The 20452-nt window shown below is 37.9% G+C and overlaps 1 protein-coding gene across 9 annotated transcripts in view; it reads right to left on the bottom strand.

The window, feature by feature from the left end:
• The window catches only part of PPP1R9A (protein phosphatase 1 regulatory subunit 9A), a 366748-nt gene that overhangs the window by 15372 nt on the left and 330924 nt on the right, over positions 1-20452 (bottom strand). For 7 of the 9 annotated variants that reach the window (XM_047848722.1, XM_047848719.1, XM_047848720.1 and 4 more), the window contains 4 exons: positions 17034-17191; positions 16231-16528; positions 4030-4117; positions 3853-3930 (listed from right to left, as the gene is read on the bottom strand). In XM_047848722.1, the coding sequence (XP_047704678.1) occupies positions 3853-3930; positions 4030-4117; positions 16231-16528; positions 17034-17191 (622 nt within the window). The remainder of the gene's footprint in view (positions 1-3852; positions 3931-4029; positions 4118-16230; positions 16529-17033; positions 17192-20452) is intronic. The other 2 variants (XM_047848723.1, XM_047848725.1) reach the window with 2 other exon arrangements.

Here is a 20452-nt window from a genome sequence, read left to right as displayed (position 1 = left end):
TCATCCTAAGTCTTTGAAATCCTGCATGCATTTTCTCCTACATTTCAGTATAGATGAGCTACATTTCTAGTGCTCAAAAGCCACATCTGACTGGAGGCTAGCATATTGGACAGCATAGACAGAGATGGATGGGGATCAGAGACTACGGAGTTTGAATCCGCCTAATTATTTTTTGGTGGGAAACGAAGCTCCAAGAAATTCAGAGCCTTGCAAAGCAAGGATGAATGCTTGGATTCCGGCACCGTGATTTCCCACAGTTCATACTTTTAAGATGACTGCAAATTCACTTCCACAAAGGAGTGCCGTCTCCCTCCCTTGTCATTTTCCCACATGTCTAGCCTTGTTCTAAGATACACGTAATTGCTCACAGGGCTTCCCATCGTCCCATTCAGCAACTCAACTGGGAGCTTCTTCCACAGACCTCCAAAGCAGGCACCTCCACTGACATCAGTGGCTACTTACACTAGAATTAGGATAGTATTTTATTTTACTCTTTGGTCTGAACAAGCTCTGACAACTACATGCTTCCTGCTTTTGTTATCTGCTATGCTGCCTATTTAAATCCACATTCACTGAGGACATATTGGAAAAGGATAGAACCAAGCCATATTTTTGGAAGGGCTTATTTATTATTATAATTACTTAACCTTATCTATTTGTTTCATGTTGCTCATGTATTTGAGTCATTATGCCTCCACAAGGAATACAATAAAGTAAACTCTTAACTCCTGAAGAAGGAAAAAACTAAGACCAAGACGGAACTTAGCAAACAGTCTTGCCTCTTTAGAGTCCGACAGCCTCAGGCTATAACTGATTGAATGACCTCATCAGATTTTTACAGCCTAATAATGAAAAGCCTAAGAGATAAGATTACAAACTCAATCCATGAATCATTCCCTCATTTTTCTGAGAATGCTGCATGGAGGTGATGAGTTTATTCCCAGTCCTCCATAGCTGGAAGGGGACCCTGCAGCTCACGGTGCTTATCAGCCACCTACCTGCAGGGGCCCCATGAAACCAACTCAATGCATTAAGCTCCTACAGGGCAGTAACTCTGCTTCCTGCCATATGTTTTAAAAGGTTCTGGGCCCATCATCAATCTCTATAGGAGAACACAGACTGTCATTAGATTTGATTAGCGTTAACCAATTACTGTGACAGCTCAAAAAGTCATTTTTGTGACACAGAAAAAGTCCCTCTTCTTCCCTTGTTCTTTCAGGATTTCAACTCTATGAATTCCTGTCAGTCTTGTCAAAACTTTACTGTAATTACAGATAATTGTACATTTATGATTCTAATTGAAAACGATTTTGTAGCATTGGTATGTGTGTAAATACTTGTGACCACTGAAGCAGAAGGACTCCAGAGTTAATATTTTAAAAACAGAGCTGGCTGGCTGCTGGTGCAAACGCTGGCATTAGCTGTAGGGATAGCCCACCCTTGACTCCCTGCGGTTTGCCTAGAGAAAGGTGAGCACTCACCAACAGAATCAAGATTTGCTTGCTGTTCACTCTGTACAAGGGGGTGATACCCGCTGGCCACTATGATGAAATTGAGTCAAACCTTCTCCCCACTACTGGATGACTCACTTACATCCCTTTTAGGGTGGAGCCTGAAGGTGACAGGTAGTGACTGTCTCAGAAGTCCAGGGACCAAAAGGACCGCAGTGTTACCAGAGAGGTGTCCCAGCTTCTTTCCCGTTGTGTATCTTGGCATCTCTCTCTCCCTGTTGCATTATTTATTGCCTTTTTTTTTTAATCCTGAGTATATTTATAGTTTTCTAAACTTAATTTTAAGGCACATAGTAGACTATTTTATATTTCTTACTCTGAAACCACACGAAGTTAAATTGCTTTTGTGTTGTATCATTGACTTATTTTTCCTGAGACTGGGGTCCTCAATGTAAACAGAGCTTTTTATCCTTTCTCCAGTGCACAACATTAAAAACAAACAAACAAACAAACAAACAAACAAAACAACAATGGACTAACACAATTAATTTGGGAATTATCTCTTCTCATCCCCCACCCTACTGTCCCAGAATCCCAGGAAGAAGGTACAATTTCTCACCAAGTTGTATGCCAGGAAAAAGAAAAAAAAAAAAAAAAGAAAGAGTGGAGGACAACCTATAAAACAGGAAAGTGGTCCCCAAGTGATTTTACGATTTTTTATTGTTAGCATTCTGTTTCCTACTTAGTCTACACTAATGAGATGATCCCCAAATTTCATAAAGAAATTTACACATCATTAGATACATAAATAACTGGAGGTGAGGCATTGTGTTGGAAAGACATCTCGACAGGAAGCACAAGTCCTGTTGCATTAATTGCCCACTGCATAATTGTGGGCAAATCAATTAAATGCTATGAAGGTGAAATTCTTAATACAGTATGGTATTATTTATTATCTGCCTTCCCAATCTTTTTATAAGGACCAAATAAAGTGATAAATGTAAAACTGCTTTGTAACTTGCAAATAATAATTATAGAAAATTGTTATCTTTATTATTAGCTTTAAATACTTATGTGCCAGGTACCATTTTATTTATTTTTTAATTTTTTTAATGTTTATTTTTGAGAGAGACAGACAGAGTGTGAGTGGGAGAGGGGCAGAGAGAGAGGGAGACGCAGAATCCGAAGCAGGCTCTAGGCTCTGAGCTGCCAGCACAGAGCCCGACGCGGGGCTTGAACCCACGAACTGTGAGATCATGACCTGAGCCAAAGTTGGATGCTCAACCTACTGTGCCACCCAGGTGCCCCCCCACTTTTTTTTAATGTTTATTTTTGAGAGAGACAGAGTGCAAGTAGGAGAGGGGCGGAGAGAGTTTAAAATTTTTTTTTTTAATTTTTTTAATGTTTATTTATTTTTGAGAAAGGGAGAGACAGAGCACAAGCAGGGGAGGGGCAGAGAGAGAGGGAGACAGTATCTGAAGCAGGCTCCAGGCTCTGAGCTGTCAGCACAGAGCCCCATGCAGGGCTCGAACCCATGAACTGTGAGATCATGACCTGAACCGAAGTCGGGCTCTCAACCGACTGAGCCACCCAGGCGCCCCTTAAATTTTTTTTTAATGTTTATTTTTGAGAGAGACAGACAGTGCGAGCAGGAGGGGGACAGAGAGAGAGGCATTTTAAATGCTTTGTATGAAAACTCATTTAATCCTTACACTACAGTAATTAGGTAGCTACTGTTATTTACCCTTACTTCACATGAGGAAGTGGAGGCAAACGGGTTAAATAACTTGTCCAAGATTTTAAAGGTGATAACTCAGAGAGCTCTTATCCAAACCCAGGCAGTCAAGCTCCATGCTTTATTGTCTCCTGATACAAATCTGAAGTTAAAAGTTGACAGCATGCAGTATAAAGCTTACTGCTCTACAGGGAAGTCTTTATTGAACAATAAGCAGAGTTGGTAGGGCCTGAAAAAAAATCAACTAAACAGCTAAGTCCAGCAAGAGACGAGGGTCTTTCTTTCATGCATGGGGACAGAACAGTCTTGAAAGCCAACAAGGTTCTTAAATGTAAAATTACCCTTTCAGACTTAACAAAAACAGGACGCTAGTACTGTGGGTAGCCAGGCAAAAAACCTGAAATGTGCCCAGTTGACATATCACATTGATGCTGTATTTAGATAAACATTTACTGAAATTGCACATGTGACTGTAATTCTGCAACTAAGCCAGTGGATATTCCCAAAGCCAGTGTAGGCTATAACTGGGGCAAGACAAAAACAAGCTGATTGTACAATTTCTCTTTCATCTCACTTCTTGGTAGATTGCCTCAGCTCATGGATACTGACCACTGATTTTGGTGAACAATGGGAGGGGGCCAGAAAGTGTAGATCACCCACCCATACCTGCTACCTGGAGAAAATCTATTGGCTTCTTTTTCTTTCCATTTCTTTCCCTTGTTGGAACTCCTTCGCAAAGGTGCCCTATAACGACAGCACAAAGTCAGAAAGGGGAAACTGACATTTTTCTCTTTTAGTCCTTCCTTCACAGAGGGTTTGTGTGTTACATCATGAAATGCTTACCCCAGATCCACAAACTTGCGCTTAATTTTTCCTCCTTGCACCACCAGTGAACTGGATGCCCTTAGTGATTTGGGATCTTTGGCACCATCTAGGATACACACACATGTGAACAAGACCAATTATTATTATTTTTTTAGGGTATGAGTCAAGTCAGTGCATCTCAGAATCTAAGGAGTTTACCCCAATTCCAAAGTATAAAAGAAAATAATGTATGCCTTTTTTTTTTTTTTTTTTAAGCCAGAGGAAACACAGCTATGTTGAGGAACATTCAGTTAAGCCAGGAGAGGTCCTGCTGGACAGAAGCCCAACACTCATCACAAAGAGTTTTGGCTTCAGATATATTGGAATGAACAAAGTAAGCAAGAATAAACACTATCAAATAATTCTTTTTTTTAAGTTTATTTATTTTGAGAGAGAGAGAGAGCATGCAAGTGGGGGAGAGGCAGAAAGAAAGGGAGGGAGAGAATCCCAAGCAAGCCCTGTGCTGTCAGCACAGAGCCCAACATGGGGCTTGATCTCACGAACCTCGAGATCATGACCTAAACTGAAATCAAGAGTCAGACCCTTAACCAACTGAGCCACCCAGGCACCCGTAATTCTTTACATTCAAAGAAGGGGACTGATATGACTTTCCTTTTGTTCCTTCTCTGGCTTCAACTCTGTTTCAAATGTCCAGGCTCTGGGGGCACTTGGGTGGCTCAGTTGGTTAAGTGTTGACTCTTGATTTCAGCTTAGGTCATGATGTCACAGTTCATGAGATAGAGTCTCATGTTGGGCTCCATGCTGACAGTACAGAGCCTGCTTGGGATTCTCTCTCTCCCTCTGTCTCTATCCCACCCCACCTCATGCACAAGGGCGCACATGAGCCCTCTCTCTCTCTCTCAAAATAAATAAATAAATAAATACACTTTAAAAAGAAATAATGCCTGGGCTCTGTGCTTCATACCTTTCCTGCCTTTGGGTTTTGGTGCCTTCTGACAGGAACCCAGACCACTTCCCCTATTTCTCCCAAGTCCAGTACAGAAAGTCAGGCCTGAGAGTCTGGGAGATTCAGGGAGAAAGTGAGAGTCAAAGCCTTCCTTTCTGGTCTCTCCCTTGCTAATGGCCTGTGGCCAGTTCTGGAACTGAGGAGGGCAGATCATGGGGGAGACTTTTTAAGCTGGGGCTCAGCTATAAAACATTTATATCTTTGAAAGGCTTCTCTTAGAAGCTGGGTTGGAGCACTTGGCTGGCCTCCTATGATGAGGAAGATGCCAAAATTTCCTCAGTGTTTGAAGCTGAATGATCTTTGCCTCTTTGAGTTATGCTGGCTCTCAAGGGCAGCAGCTGCTGGGGGATGGGAATACTCAAAATGATGCCAAAAACCAATCAGAGGAGAGGCTTTGAGAATGGCGTTCAATGTCAAATATAAGAGCTAGATTCCATGGGTGGCATTTATTCCTCCTTAAACATAGTAGATAATTCATAAGGTTCTATCTGGAACTATTTAGCAAAGGATGTTGTTCAGTGTTAAGTTTTAGCACATCCAGTCATCTGAGATGACTAACAAAGGGTGTTTTAAATTTGATGCATATTGGTGTGTGAAACTACTCTTTCCTAATTGTCTGTTGGTGTCTGTCTCTATCTTTGTAAAATTAAAAATATTCCAGCAATTTTCTGGTATGGAGTATAGACAGAAAAGTGCTCCTACAGAAGTGTTTAATTAACCTTGCTAATTAATTTTGCTTATAGTTGTATTTCAGGAGAAATTTCTAAACACACACACACAACATGAAGTGCACACACAGTTTTTATTTAGGAGTCTACATTCAAAGCTCTTAAAGAAGCACAAGATGTTTACAAACTCTCAAGATTTTTAGGAATGAGCTCTTCATATTTTTAATGATCCTTAGATTACAATAATTCCTTGGAATGTACTTAATGGAACAGAAGAGTCAGAGATATGTCCACATCAAAATCCACTTCTTGTCTCAAATATTTATTATGAATATTTGCATCATCACCCAGGGTAACAGGATTAAATAGCCACAGATATGAGATATACACATAAAGAAACTCCACAGTCATGGCACAAATACCTTCTGAGGTGATTTTGCTAATGGACATAGAATTTTTAAAAAGTAGGATTTCGATTTTCTTAATAGAAGCCAAAGGAAAAAAAAAAGGTGCCAGATTCCTTCAGATCAATCCTAAGGTGACTCTTAATGGCTAGGACTGTGCAAAGTTTAAAAGGAGACTGCCTAATTACTTTCTGAATTAGAGGTAGCTGGGAGATGTTTTAACGAGTAGTGAGAGGACCAGATGAGACGATGTACATGGAAACATTCTGTAACCTATTAGTGTTCCAGTTATTTGGGCATCTTGGGACTAAAAGCCTGATTCTGCCCATTACAGAGCCTGCTGCTAGGCAACCTCATGTCATTATCTCACACATTTGCCAAACTGTGTTCCAAGGAACACTTAAATGAAGGCTTTCACAAGGCTGAAGAGGCAAGATTAAGTAATAATGCACTTCCCTGTTTTAAATCAATCAAATACATCTTTAATGCCTATTAGGACTTCCAGTCTACATAAAAACCAACACTGGATTGGCTGGATTTCAGGAAAAGAAAAAAAAAAAAGCAATTTTGTTTTTGTTTATTGATTCAGGTTTACATAAAATTTCCATCAGGCTTTTTGAAATCTCTCCAATACTACCTTCAAGAGCAATTGGAAGTCTGAGCCCTCAGGTTGGGCACGGCAGCTTTACACTTTGGCAACCCTGCCTTCATTCTTAAAGGTAGTAAATGATCTCCCCATAGCTACATGCTAAGGCCTTTCTTTCTTGTCTTGTGCTGCATTCTCCTTCCTCTCACTGCAGTCAGAGTCCTGACTCCCTCTTCCTTTCCTCTGGGGACTCCCAAAGCTGCTCCTCCAGACCAGCTTCTCTCCTGACCTTCTTTATTAAAAAAAAAAAAAAAAAAAAAAAAAAAGAGTTCATTATCTTCCTCCCATAATATTTCTGATTCCTTATTTTCTATTGATGACAGGGCCATATTTTCGGAGGCTAGAAACCCTGTGATCAGTTTTGTCCTCCTCACTTTCTTCCCCTGTGTCTGGGCAACTTACACTTCAGGGGTTCTTGCATGGCCCTTTTCTGCCATTGTCTATTGTTCCTCTTTAGAGGTTATCCCTCCCAGGGTCTCCTGACTCATCTTGCCCACACCTAATGTCTTTTCCTTTTTATCCCTCTGTTCAAACATCTGTGGTTGCCTAGTAATATAGAGACGTATCTACAGCACTTAAATCCTACAGCTAATGATTTAACCTTCCTGTTCAATTTAATTGCAATCATCTACACTGCATAAACAAACTGCTTCAGGCAGGCTGGGGCAGCCCCATTCCTTTCAAGCCATCTCCTGTGTGCCTGTCTCTGCTAATGCCACTGCCCTGCCTTATCTGCCTTCCTTTCCCATCCTTCCCCTCACCCCACCCAAATAGTTCAATGCTCACTCTAATTGTACATTCCTTGTCACGTCTTATTTACCAATCTCAGCTAGATGTAACCTGGCCCCTCCTCTCACCAATGATAAAATTTATAATTTCTACATGTATAAGAGCCTAATGCATTATATCAATAATAAATGAATCCTGTAAAGATTTTGCAAAGCCAGGTTCTACTTGCCAGGACATTAATTCAGCCAACTTTTTTTTAAGTTTATTTTATTTATTTTTTTTTTTGGAGGGACGGATAGAGAGAGAGAATCCTAAGCAGGCTCTGCACTGTCAGTGTGGAGCCCCTGAACCATGGGATCATGACCTGAGCCAAAATCAAGAGTTGGACACCTCACATGCTGAACCACCCAGGCACCCCAATTCAGCAAATATTTTTGAAGGCATGTTCTGTGTCAGGCAATATGCTAACAGGCCTATATACACTTTGAATAATAACCTCTAGAAATCACAAGTAGAAAACTGATAGTGCTTAATTTATTCTTTTTAACCTTATCTGAACAAAAGCCCATTGTTATGGAAGTTTAGAGACCAAAATGTTATTATTAGGCTACTCAAAGAATGAGCATGAGGAAAATATTTTCATGCTTTCTACTGTCATATAACTTGTTTTACAAATCTCTGCAAATAATCTTATACTTCCTCTTGCTTTAACTGAAGTGGGGATAGATGTTTATCATTTATCTAGTTACAATGGGGACTCTCTATACCCTATTTTCCACTGAGGTCCCTCAAATACAACAAAGTGATGATTTGTGAATGTGGTGTTGACATAATTTAGAAAACATCCAACTTCAATTCGTTGTTCAATAATTCCAGCACGTTGTTAGCCTTGAAACTGTAGTGAAATACAGCTACAACTTAATTATTACCTTGCAGTAAATTAATAGACCAAACATAACGGCATATTACTTAAAAAAAAATCTAAATGGCAACCAGAGACTAAGATATTTTCAGAGTTTATACAGCAATGATGAGTAGAAGCACATAAAGGCCCAGACCAGGGGTCTAGCTTTTTCTGTAAAGGGCCAGATAGCAAAAATTTTAGGTTTTGGGCTATACAGTATTTGTCACAAATGCTCAACTCTGCTTATTGTAGCATCAGAGTAGACAGTATATAGCCAAATGAGTATGGCTGTGTTCCAACAAGACTTTATTTATAAAAACAGGTAGGGACCAGATTTGGTTTGATAACCTGCATTGGTTATCTGGAGAGGCATGCCTGTTAATTTATTCAAGAAACTTATGAAGCATCAATTATATGCCACACTCTTTGATGGGGGCCAAGAACATAAAGATGAAAAAGATGAATGAGAAAACTGACTTATCCTTGACAACTAGGTTACTTATCATACACAAAGTGATAGAGGCACAGGTAACAGTGTGAAAATTTCTGTGGGATCAGAGAGAAGTGAATAATTCACTGTGCCCGGAAATGGGGAGAGTATACTAAGAGTCCACTAAAGGAGGTGAGATTTAATCTGGGTTTGAAGAAGAACACAATTTCCCAGGATTAGAGAGTTACGTAAGAATGTAGACCTGAGGTCTTGCTGAACCTCATTCTAGTTCTTTTTCTGATGAGCCAATGAGTTGTAAGAACCTCACATGTGAACACACACACACACACACACACACACACACACACACACGGAGGGAAATTGGGTTAACCATACCTAACCTCTGTTGAGTTCAGCTCTAAATAGATTAGTCTTATATTGCAAGGGACTTAAGAATTTTACAGAATGTTATTCCTCAAATTGGATTTTGAGGACAACAAAGGTAGATCCCACTCTGATAATCCACATTGTATCAGCCCCTGCAATGTCATAACATTTTAATGATACTGAGGTCCGTTTCTTGGGAAGTGGGGAGGGAGAGTCCTGGAGGGACACAAAAATGCTTAAGTAACAGTGGCGCTGCGGTGAAATAGGCCATTCATCAGTCAGCCTAGTCTAATGAGCATATTCCGTATACACATCCAGTTAACTTTACTCTCATTTTATGCTCACTGAGCAACTTTCTGATTTATGAACCTACCAAGCAGGGGAGAGAGAACAGAACATATGAATAATGTTGGTTATTATGTCAACTGTACCTCCCAAAGTAAATCAGAAAATTAGTATTCTGGTCTAGAAATAAGTGTTTTCTAAGCTAGAACAGCAAGAATCAGTCACTCTGAACTTGATTAAATCTGAATGTGTTATTAAGTTTCTGGACTTAGAAAGCTGAAGACTAGACCTTTGACTTTCAAGGTACCAACTGGTAATAGGCTGAGAGTCAGCTGACTGATGGTCTCTTTGACATCTTTCCAGGTATAACAGAGCCTGAGAGGGGAAGGCAGGAGAGAATAGGGCCTTCCCAGTCACTGAAGGTGACGATTGTGGGGTGTCAGAGACAGGATCTGTCATAACACAAACTAATAATAAGATCGCTATCTCTCTATCTCTATCTCTATCTCTATCTCTATCTCGTCTGCAAACTCCTTGAGGGAAAAGACGGAATCTTGTTAATTATTGTATATTCAGCCGTTAGCACAATGCCTGACACAGAGTAGCTGCTCAATAACTATTTGTTTAATAAACACATAAATGAATGGATGAATGTCAATGAACACAGAAGGTTGGAAATTTTTTATCAGGGGAACAAAAAAATGTGACTCACCGCTTTTATCTGCTCATAGTATCTAACAGTGGTTATTGTACTAGTAACTGACTATTTATAAAATTACTACTTAATCAAAGTTCAATGAACTGCTTCTTCCTTGTTATGCAGAAGCACCTTCAGCCCAGGAAGGCTTCAGGGGAAGCCCAAGTACTTGGCCTCTGGAGAAGAAGCTACCCACCTCCCATCTTGTTTCCTGAGCTGAGAGCTTAATCCCAAAGAAGAGAGAGCAGCAGACCAGGGAGGCATTCGGGAAAGGATGGAATTCTCACATTTTAATCCTACATTACTGCTAGTGGACTGTGGAGCACAATCTAAATCCATGTTCTCCTCCTCCCATCTGAAAGGAAACATCTGCTGAGTTCAAAGAATCATAATAAGTTAGAAATAAAAGAGAGAAATAATCTAAATAATATTTAGCCACAAAAAAATTTAGGAGTCATATTTCATGTGTGAGTGATCCATACTCCCTGACTATAATGTAAGTTCTTACAGATAACCAGTGATGTCTGATAAACAGTAGACCAAAAGTATTAGTCTATTGCTCCAAAATATATGCGTCTGCTGTTTTGTCTTCTTATGGTCTTCAATTACGGTCTATATGCAGTTTTCTAAAGAGATGGTATTGCCACAAGTGTGTATCTGTAAAAGTGCCATTATAATCCACAGTTTAAGTTAATTAGTGAGAGTTTTTGAAGTCTTTAATTCTTTTGAAAGTAGGCCAAAATCACCATGCAAGCCCTCCACCAACTTGAGAACTACCTTTGATGATGAATTAGCAGGATCGACCTATTTTTTTTTGCCTCTACTGGTATTTTTTTACTTTCTAGGTACTCCATTTTTTTACCCCAAAACTTCTAGAAGAGCTGTGCTTAGGACTAGTCTGTGGAAGATAATTCTAGCAATCGATAGGTTCAGGAAAGGAAACCAAGGAGGAAAATATCAGGAAAAAAGCTCTGGTGCTTACCAAGAGTTATAACAGATTGAGCCTCCCAAATCAAATGTATTTCTATGTTCATGATGTATTTTTAGAAAGATTACAATTTTTGATTTGGGAGAGACAGATGAGTATGCACTTTTCAAAAACGTGGTGATGTACAATGACACCTGCAATGTATCCCACACCACGGCTGACATTGGTTGGTGGAATTCTTTAAAAGTTTTGGCAATCCGATGGGTATTTAATTTAAATGATCGTTTCTCTGATCATCTTTTTCTATAAGTCATGTGAATTTTCTCTCCAAGAAACCATTTCTTTTGCCTATTTTTGACCTTTCAAGAACTCTTTGAAGGTAACTGTGTATTAACGTCTATCAATTAACTTTCTATATGGGATCTTTTATTATGCATATTGACTACTGTAACCAAGAATATTTATAAGGTAGTTGTGGAGTATAAAGAAAAACCAATTAAAAAACACCCATTTCATTTATTCCCCCCCACCACCTAGTTTATACTTATGAATTATGTCCTTCAGTTCCTGGACACTCCCCACCAAGTAACTGACTTTGTCATTCCCACTTATAACCTCCACATTTTGTTAATATCTCTAAGTAATCCACTAATTTTTTTTAGCATTATAGAAATAAAATCATAGGTATTCTGTAATACCTATGGTATTAGGTCCCTTGCAATATAAGACCTTGCAATATAATACCTATGGTATTTGGTTTATCCTCTCAATGTCTTGTTCCAGAGATTCAGCCCTGGTATTATGTTTCGGTGTGGTTTATTCAAATTTTCCTTGCTGCATAGATTCATCATATGAATATACTATAGTTCATTTAACTTTTCTTACTAGTGATTATTCCAGTACTTACCAGTTTTCAGGTTTTCTCAGGTTTTGTTATCACACAGTAGGGCTGCTCTGAATACTCTTGTACATGATTCTTAGTAGGCAAGTGTAGGCTATATAAACCCTGGCTGGGTCATAGGGCATGCACATTTTCAACTTCACTAGGTAAATGCCAAATGGTTTCCAAAGAGTTTGCCTCAGTTTACATTCCACCAGCACTATTTAGTCTCTGGTTGTTTCACACATTTTCCAGTATTTGGTAACATCAGACTTTTAATATTTATGGCAATCTGGTAGGTATAAAATGGTATCTCATCTGGTTTATTTCATACTTTCCTGATTACTAATACCATTGAACAACTTTCATACATATCTTGGCCTTTTGGTTTTCATTTTCTAAGAAATGCCTGTTCAGGACATTATATATTTTCTCTTGTGTTATTTCTTTCTTAGTGATTTATACAAGTTATTTATATAATCTAGATACTACTTCTACATTAGTTACACAGGCAGCAAATATCTTCTCCAATTTTGTGGGATTCTTTGTTATATCTTTGAGAAATAGAAGTTCCTAATTTTACTATCATCTGATGTTATTAATCTTTTATATATGTTTCCCCTCCCCTTTGTATATTGTTTAAGAAATCTTTCCCTACCCTTAAGTCACAAAAATATTCCATACAGATTTTTTAAAAGTTTTATGGTTTGGGGGCACCTGCATGGCTCAGTTGCCATGTGTCCAACGTCTTGATCTTGGCTCAGGTCACGATCTCATGGTTCGTGGGTTCGAACTCCATGCTGGGTGCTGCACTGACAGTGCAGATCCTGTTGGGATTCTTTGTCTCCCTCTGTCTCTGCCTCTCCCTGCTTTCTCTCTCTCAAAAATATATCAACATTTAAAAAATCTCTTTAATAGTTTTAAAGTTTGCCATTTTCCACTTATTTTCCAGTTAAGTCTTAAATCCACCTTGAATGAATTTTTTTGCAAGGTATGAGATGAGGGGGTCTAATATAATTTTTAAAAATATGGATAACCAATTGTCCCAGAAAAACTCATGAAAAACTCTATTCTTTCTCCACTGATCCACCCTTCTTTATGCAGTTTTCATAAAATAACTTCATATATATCTGAAATGTGTATCTGTGTGTAATCTGCTTCTATGCTCTTTATTCTATTCTTGAATCTGTTTGTAAACCTCTGTACAAATAATATGCATAATGAATCCTGTGGCTTTTTAATAATTCCAGGTATCAGGTAAGCCAGGATCTTCCACTTCATTCTTCTTCAAGAGTCTCAGGTATTCTGGCCTTTTTTCCTTTCTTATAAATTTAGGATCAGCTTGTCACGTTCCACAAAATGTCTACTGTTCTAAATCTTTATATCAGTATAGACAAAAATGATCTATCTTTCTGCCACTCAATTTTTTTTCAAAAGATAAAAAGTTTTTAGAGTGGATAAATGTATATCCACCATATATCCTCCAATTTCCATTTACTACACATTGCTTTATCAGATAGCCTCTAGTCATCCATTAATCCATTAATTTTCAAATGCATTTCAAGGTAAGTTGAAGACACTTCAACCTTACACACATCAAGGTACTGATTTTGTATATTTATTTTATATCTGGCCACTTAATCTTCTAGATGCATATTCATATAATCTTTAAATAAAGATACTTTTGTTTTCTCTGTTGCAATTTTATACTGATTATTTGATGTTCTGTTCTTCCTGCAACTAGAAAATTCTCAAAAACAGACTTGAAAATCGTGATGATGGTTGGCACTCATGTCTTATTCCTAACTTTTGTGCAAATGATTTAAGATTCACTCTTTAGTGACTGATCACTGGTAAGTAACCAATCATATTCAGAAATGTTTTTCTAATTCCATTTTTACTGTAACAAGTTTTTACTGAAAATGTCTGACGAATTACATCAAATTCTTCTCAACTTCTATTAATGTTATAACACTTTACCTTTCCTTTGTTGTATGATGATTTACAGTTAGATCTTCTAATGTTTAAATATTCTTACATTTTCAGAATCAATGCTACCTGATTGTGGAAATATAATTAACTTGCACTCCTATATTCAATTGATTAGCATCATATTTAAAAGGAATCAACATGCATAAGATTTCTTTTTTCCACACAGTCTTTACTGGTTTTTAGGACTCCAGCTATTTAAATAAATGAAAAACACCCTACCTGGAATAACATAGCATAAAATAGAGCCTATGTATTTTTTTTTTTATAGGTTAAGTAGAATTCAGTTATAAAACCACCTGGGTCTGGTGACTTTCTAAATGGAAACTTTTGTGAAAATATATTTCATATTTCTGTGACTATTAGTTTATCCAAGTTTTCTTCTTAGACCAATTGGAGTAGACCAATTTTGTAGGAAACTCCATTTCCTCTAGATTTTCTTTAAAAAAAGTTTTTTAATGCTTATTTATTTTTGAGAGAGAGACAGAGCATGAGCGGGGAAGGGGCAGAGAGAGAGGGAGGCACAGAATCCAAAACAGCTCCAGGCTCTGAGCTGTCAGCACAGAGCCCTACGTAGGGCTAGAACCTGCAAACCTTGAGATCATGACCTCAGCTGAAGTCAGGCACTGAACCAACTGAGCCACCCAGGTGCCCCTCTCTAGATTTTTAAATGTACTGAGTTTGCATACTACCTTTAAAAATAATTTTTAAAATCTTTGTATCTCCTTTCTTTTTTCCAATGCTATTTTGTTTGTTTGTCTATATTTTTCTTAATGTGTCATTCCAAAGGACTATTCACCTTTAGCTGGAATAATTTACACTTGTACTATATTTTTGTGGGGAGAGGGGGGGTTAAGAATAGGCTTTTCATTTCAATAAAAATTAAATTCTGCTTATATCTTTTACCCTCTCCTTTCTTTTTCTGTTTTTTGGTTGCTCTGTTCCTATTATTTTGAATGTTTATTTTATTTATTTTCAGTCTTTATTTTTAATAATAAAGGAGTTTAAAGCTATACATTTTTCTCTGAATACAATATACTCTGACTACCAATTCAACTTTCGAAAATGTACTCTACAGAAATAAAAGCATCAGTATACAAGAATATACGGGTGCTTGTTATAACTTTTTTTACAGTGGTAAGCAAACAAGTAAATATACAAAAAGAAATCTTCCAGAATACAGCCTAAATGTCCATCAATATTAAAATGGTTGCCTAGGTTATATTATAGGCTCACTACAGAAAATTCTCTTGTCATTGAAATTTGTGTATGTTGCACTAGGCTGATGTTCTGAAAATACTATTATATGTAAAATAAAACTGCAGTCATGTGATTTGTATGATTCATTTTTGTGAACAAAAGCATACAAAACAAAATGCAAACATACCAAAAAGTGCTTTTGTTTTTATATCTACATACACACACACACACACACACACACACACACACACGCATATATATACATAATATATACTTATGTGTATTTCTGATGTGAAAGATAATATGACCAAATTTACTTGGTTACTGTAAAGGGGCACATCAGACACAGTAGGAAAAGAATGAACCTATTCTTTATACATCTCTGCATCATGTAACTTGTTTAACGAGAATTCGTTATTTCTACTTCTATAAATTAAAACAACAAATGTCTATTGGCATGACTGAAATTTTGGTGTTAATTCTAGGAGCCTATTTTAAAATTTAATTGATTAATCGCCCTCCATTATAGCTTTCCTGTCATAATTTTTGCAATATAAATCACTACTGTGGAGATTTCTTCTAAATAAAAACCAATTAATGGCTTAAAACCTATAACTGCTTTCAGCTTCATATATCTATGTACATATGTATATGTGTATGTATATATATTTTTATATATGTTATACACATATATATTTTTACATATATATTACATACACATATATTTTTTTCCAGTGTATGTTAATGTTTATTGAAACTCCAGGCTGCTATTCTACAAAATCTCTAGTAGGCTTCCTGAAGAATTTCCTTCAATAATAAACTTATGGAGAGCTGTAGAAGTAAAAACACTAACCAGGCAGGAAAAAAAAATTAAATAAACAAGTAAGTAAGTAAATAAACAAATAGGAGAGCCATGGGCTCTTATCCCACAACAGCAATATTAGTTATTAGCTGTAAGAAGACAAAGGGCTTATGACTATGAGAAAAAAAGCCATCCTTATACTGCACAAATCAAGGTGTTAGTTAAGTCAGACAAAAGCAAAAACAACAAAAAAATCAACCGTACCTTTCTCTTGTGATATTTGCTTGACTGTGGCTTGATGGTGGCAAGGAGATTCTTCCGTATCGTGATCAGATTTTGAAGGAGAGGAGAGTGAAGTGTCTCCCCACGTAGAGGAGGAAGGCTCCTGTTCTGGGTGCAGCGGTCCTCCTTGAAATTCAGTTATGTGGTCAGACGAGAAGGGCACACTGCCTGCCACTGGAGTGAGGGATGGAGCACCAGAATCTGATTCTGGAGAAGTTCTCAAACCCTTGGGCAGAAGTGATTTGGTAATGTGCGTGTGGTTATAGAAACTGTTTGAAGGCTGTTGGTATAAGAGATTATAAAGGAGGTTATGCCGCTGAACATCAGCTCCATGTAATACTTACTTTGAAATCAGACCAAACTCTTTTAGTAAATCCCTTGAAAACCAATGTTTGTTGGTTGGTTTACAGATGAGACTGCATAGTTTACAACAATTCATCACATTACCATTGTGGCTAACACAGATCCTAAGACATACAGAAACAGTTACTTGTACATTATTTCCCACTAGGTGAAACCAACAGCTGAATATAAAAGCACCATCACGAATATGACAAAATGGGTAATGCCCTTGGGGTAGTTCATTGAATGAGTACAGACAGAATTTGAATTACAACAATATAACGAGTTGAGTAAGAATTTAGGAGACAAAGCAGTGAACTATTCCAGCTGTTTCCATCTAGGGCATAGAATCTGGTTGCAGAAAAATCATTACCTTCAATAAGCTGTAGGAACAAGGATACAGCTCAGCACTGCAAAGTCAGAAATTGGTCAAAGGTGCTCACCTTTCGTTCCAGACTGTCTTCCCCATCTGTTGAACTGACACTATCATAGAGTCGTGTCCTAGAGGGCCTCTGGCGTCTGTTCTTCACAGAGAGCTGGGCTCGGGTTTTCAGTGCTTTTGAATCCAGGCGCTCTGTTTCGGGGACTGCCTCATTCAAGTCTAAGAGAAGAATATTGCAAAATAACCAGTGAGGGAAACCTTTGGACAGGATTGACAAAGAGACCACAGATGCTGATAACAAAATCTCAAGGTAATCAGTAATACTAGGCAAAATATAGGTGACAACCATGCCGGCCTGATACCCTGCAGGTAAGAAATAAATCAGTGAGGTTTTGGAGAAATGTACAAAGCATAATGGAAAAAACAAACACCAAAGATGACCAAGGCAACCAAAAGATCTAACATCCAAAGAGCCAGCATGATCTTCTGTGGGCCAACTCACCACCTCTAATCTTGCTGCCTGGAGTCCAAGTCAGGACTCAAAGTTACCATCTTTTTAAATTTTTTTAAAAAAATTTAATGTTTATTTATTTTTGAAAGAGAGAGAGGACAGAGCATGAGCAGGGGAGGGGCAGTGAGGGAGTGAGACAGAATCCGAAACAGGCTGCTATCACAGAGCCCAACGCGGGGCCCGAACTCACAAACCGTGAGATCATGACCTTAGCCAAAGTAGGACGCTCAACCGACTGAGCCACCCAGGTGCCCCTCAAAGCCACCATTATAAAGGGGAGGAGGAAATGTCACCCATCCATCAATCTATGTAGGCACTGGCTGAGGAAAAACTCTTCTCTGGTTGAATTTATCTGGAATGTTATTGCTCCTTAGAAATAATGTAGTTTGCTCATCCATCCTTTTTTATCTTTTTAGAGTGGCAGTCATTAAATGAAGTCATAATATTCACAGAATTAATAATTAAGTGCTTCTGGATTTAAATTATTAAAAATAAAGCAAATAACTGAGTTGTAGAAAATTAATATGTACTGGAATTAATGGAATAACACAGTTTCTTACAGTAGCATTACCTGAGGCAATTCCTTTTCATAGTACTAGCATGAAGGTGTACTCTAAATATAGTATAAGACCAAAACAAGGAAGCATCTCAGGATATACCTCTCTTACATGTGGAATTTAGCATCTGGCATATGGTTCTAACAAATAATATTAAACCTATTTTTCCTAGGAGATACATCCTTTGAATGACAATATTTATAGAAGGTTCTGACTTTTCATTTCCTGTATTTGAAAGAAAAGTGAATATTCAGAAAAGTCAGATCATTCAGGTATATACAAAGGACAGCTAAATATTTTCTAATTAGTAGTCTATTGTTTACATGTCAATGAAGAAAAAATAATCTCCTTGATCACTTTAATTTCTTCCTTTCAATAGAATCTAAACTTACAGCTGCTGATTAAGAGTTCATTAGTTGTGATAATTGGGAGATAATCAACCTTACAAGCTCTTGTTTACATATAAAACATGGAAACACCACCCAGATGAAAGCAACAATATAATTAGATATATCGGCGTACAAGCACGTTTCACAGTTTATCTATCTCATATTTGGACTGTACCTTCTATGACAACAAAGCACAGTCACACACACCAGCTCATGTGTTCTTCACAACAGCCCTACACAAAAGAGCAGCCGAGGATGTTTATTTTGTCCTCTCCTGTAGTTGAGAGACCTTGAGTAACTTGCCCTCTTCTGCGTGGCTAGTTGATGGATGAGCAGCCAAGATTTTTCTAGTTTTTTGACCCCCAGGCTACTACCCTGTGCCCTCCAAATTCAGCTAGTGTTGAACAAGCTACGAGAAAAAGATTTTATTTAATGTTCAGTGTTTTGGGGTTGTAAAATCACATAAAACATGACTAATCTAGGAAATTCATCTCTCCAATTGGCTACATATGAAATATTATTATTAATCTTCCACATATGTGTTAAGAAAGCATAAAAAGGAGGACATGTTGAAAGCTAAGGAAAAAATCATTTCTCAGATGATTTATTTGGTTGGTTTAATAATAGCTTTAGTTACTTGGTGACAGGAAGACCCAAGGAGGAAGCTCATTCTAAATGTAAAATGGCTGTAAAATGGCTCCCTCTGCAATAGAATCCTGGCCCGGGAGCACCCAACATAGCACCCACCATCTAGGACTGCAATAGCTGCCCCATCGGTAGGTACTGAACAAAGAAAGTAAGGGAACATGAAAGCTACTTAGCAGGGTTTAGAGTGTAGAGAATTTATTCTGGGGCTTCTGGCTCCTTTACTATTCAGCAATTTGCCTGGCACTGGTATCAGACAACTCCCAGATAGCAATCTGGAATATCTGCTTTAATGTCAGCTAGCACTGACTAGGTGCAAACTATTGGAATTACATCTGTTAAAGATGAAGTTAGGGGGAAAAACCGTGCCTTATGTCCATTATCCAAGTGGCCAACAAACGCCTGCATCCAATTAATTTTTGAGGACCTGAAAACAAAGGTCTTGGGGTCACTTTATAACAGTGATTCATGAATTACAAATCAGCAATTTATATTTCATTCTAAGCACACATTTTTTTGAAGTAAAGAATCAGAAAAAATGGGATGGAATGGAGAACTTTCACTTCAACAGCTTTTATGCCAGCAGAAAGCTGGAGAGAAAGTGGTCGAGAGGAAGCAACTACTAAAGACATCACTAACATCCCCCTTAAGAGTATTAGAAGAGGTATGTGGAACAGAAGGAAAATGTGTACAGGACTTATGTGGCTGGGTAACTAGAAACTAGCTTTGGCTACCATGTCATATAAGAACCAGAATATTACAACTCAGAAGAAACTTAGGGATTCTAGCCCAGTCTTCTTTCCCAGATCAGAAATCCAGGTTCAAAGGTTACTAACTTGTTTACTAACTGCATCACACAATTAATCTGTGGAAGAGACTGGATAGAGCTCAGCCCTCAGAAGCCTCTCCTCCTTCTGGAAGGTCACTTTCCAGTCTGAAAGTAAACTTCACAAGTAATCTTTTGCCTTCATCGAACTGTTTAGTCTTGCTTTATGTTCCAAACAAAAATACAAGTCAAGGGCTAACTCTGCAAATTTCCATAAGGATATAATATTGAAGGAAGAAAAAAAACCTGAGGGATTTTATTTGGCTTTGTATATATCCATGGAATAAAATTCTTACATCAAAAAATTAGCTGTCAGTTTTGCGGATGGAGCCGTGGCCAAAGAAATCCAACTGGTTCAATGTTTTCTAAGTTACACGCTCCTGAATGCAAGGTCTTAGGTGGCTGCATTCTCTCATGGTTTGTCACTCTCTGCAGAGACCTTAATCAATAATGTAACACTGCTTTTATAATCCCAAGACCCTGGGTCCTTCCTCTACCTCTTCTCTCTAATCTATCGAGTTCTGTCCATAAGAATCAGAGGAAAATTTCCTT

This window comes from Prionailurus viverrinus, chromosome A2 (genome assembly GCF_022837055.1).
Source record: "Prionailurus viverrinus isolate Anna chromosome A2, UM_Priviv_1.0, whole genome shotgun sequence".
In the NCBI taxonomy this organism is placed as follows: domain Eukaryota; kingdom Metazoa; phylum Chordata; class Mammalia; order Carnivora; family Felidae; genus Prionailurus; species Prionailurus viverrinus.
Note: the sequence above shows the minus strand (reverse complement) of the source record. Positions and strands in the feature narration are given on the sequence as shown.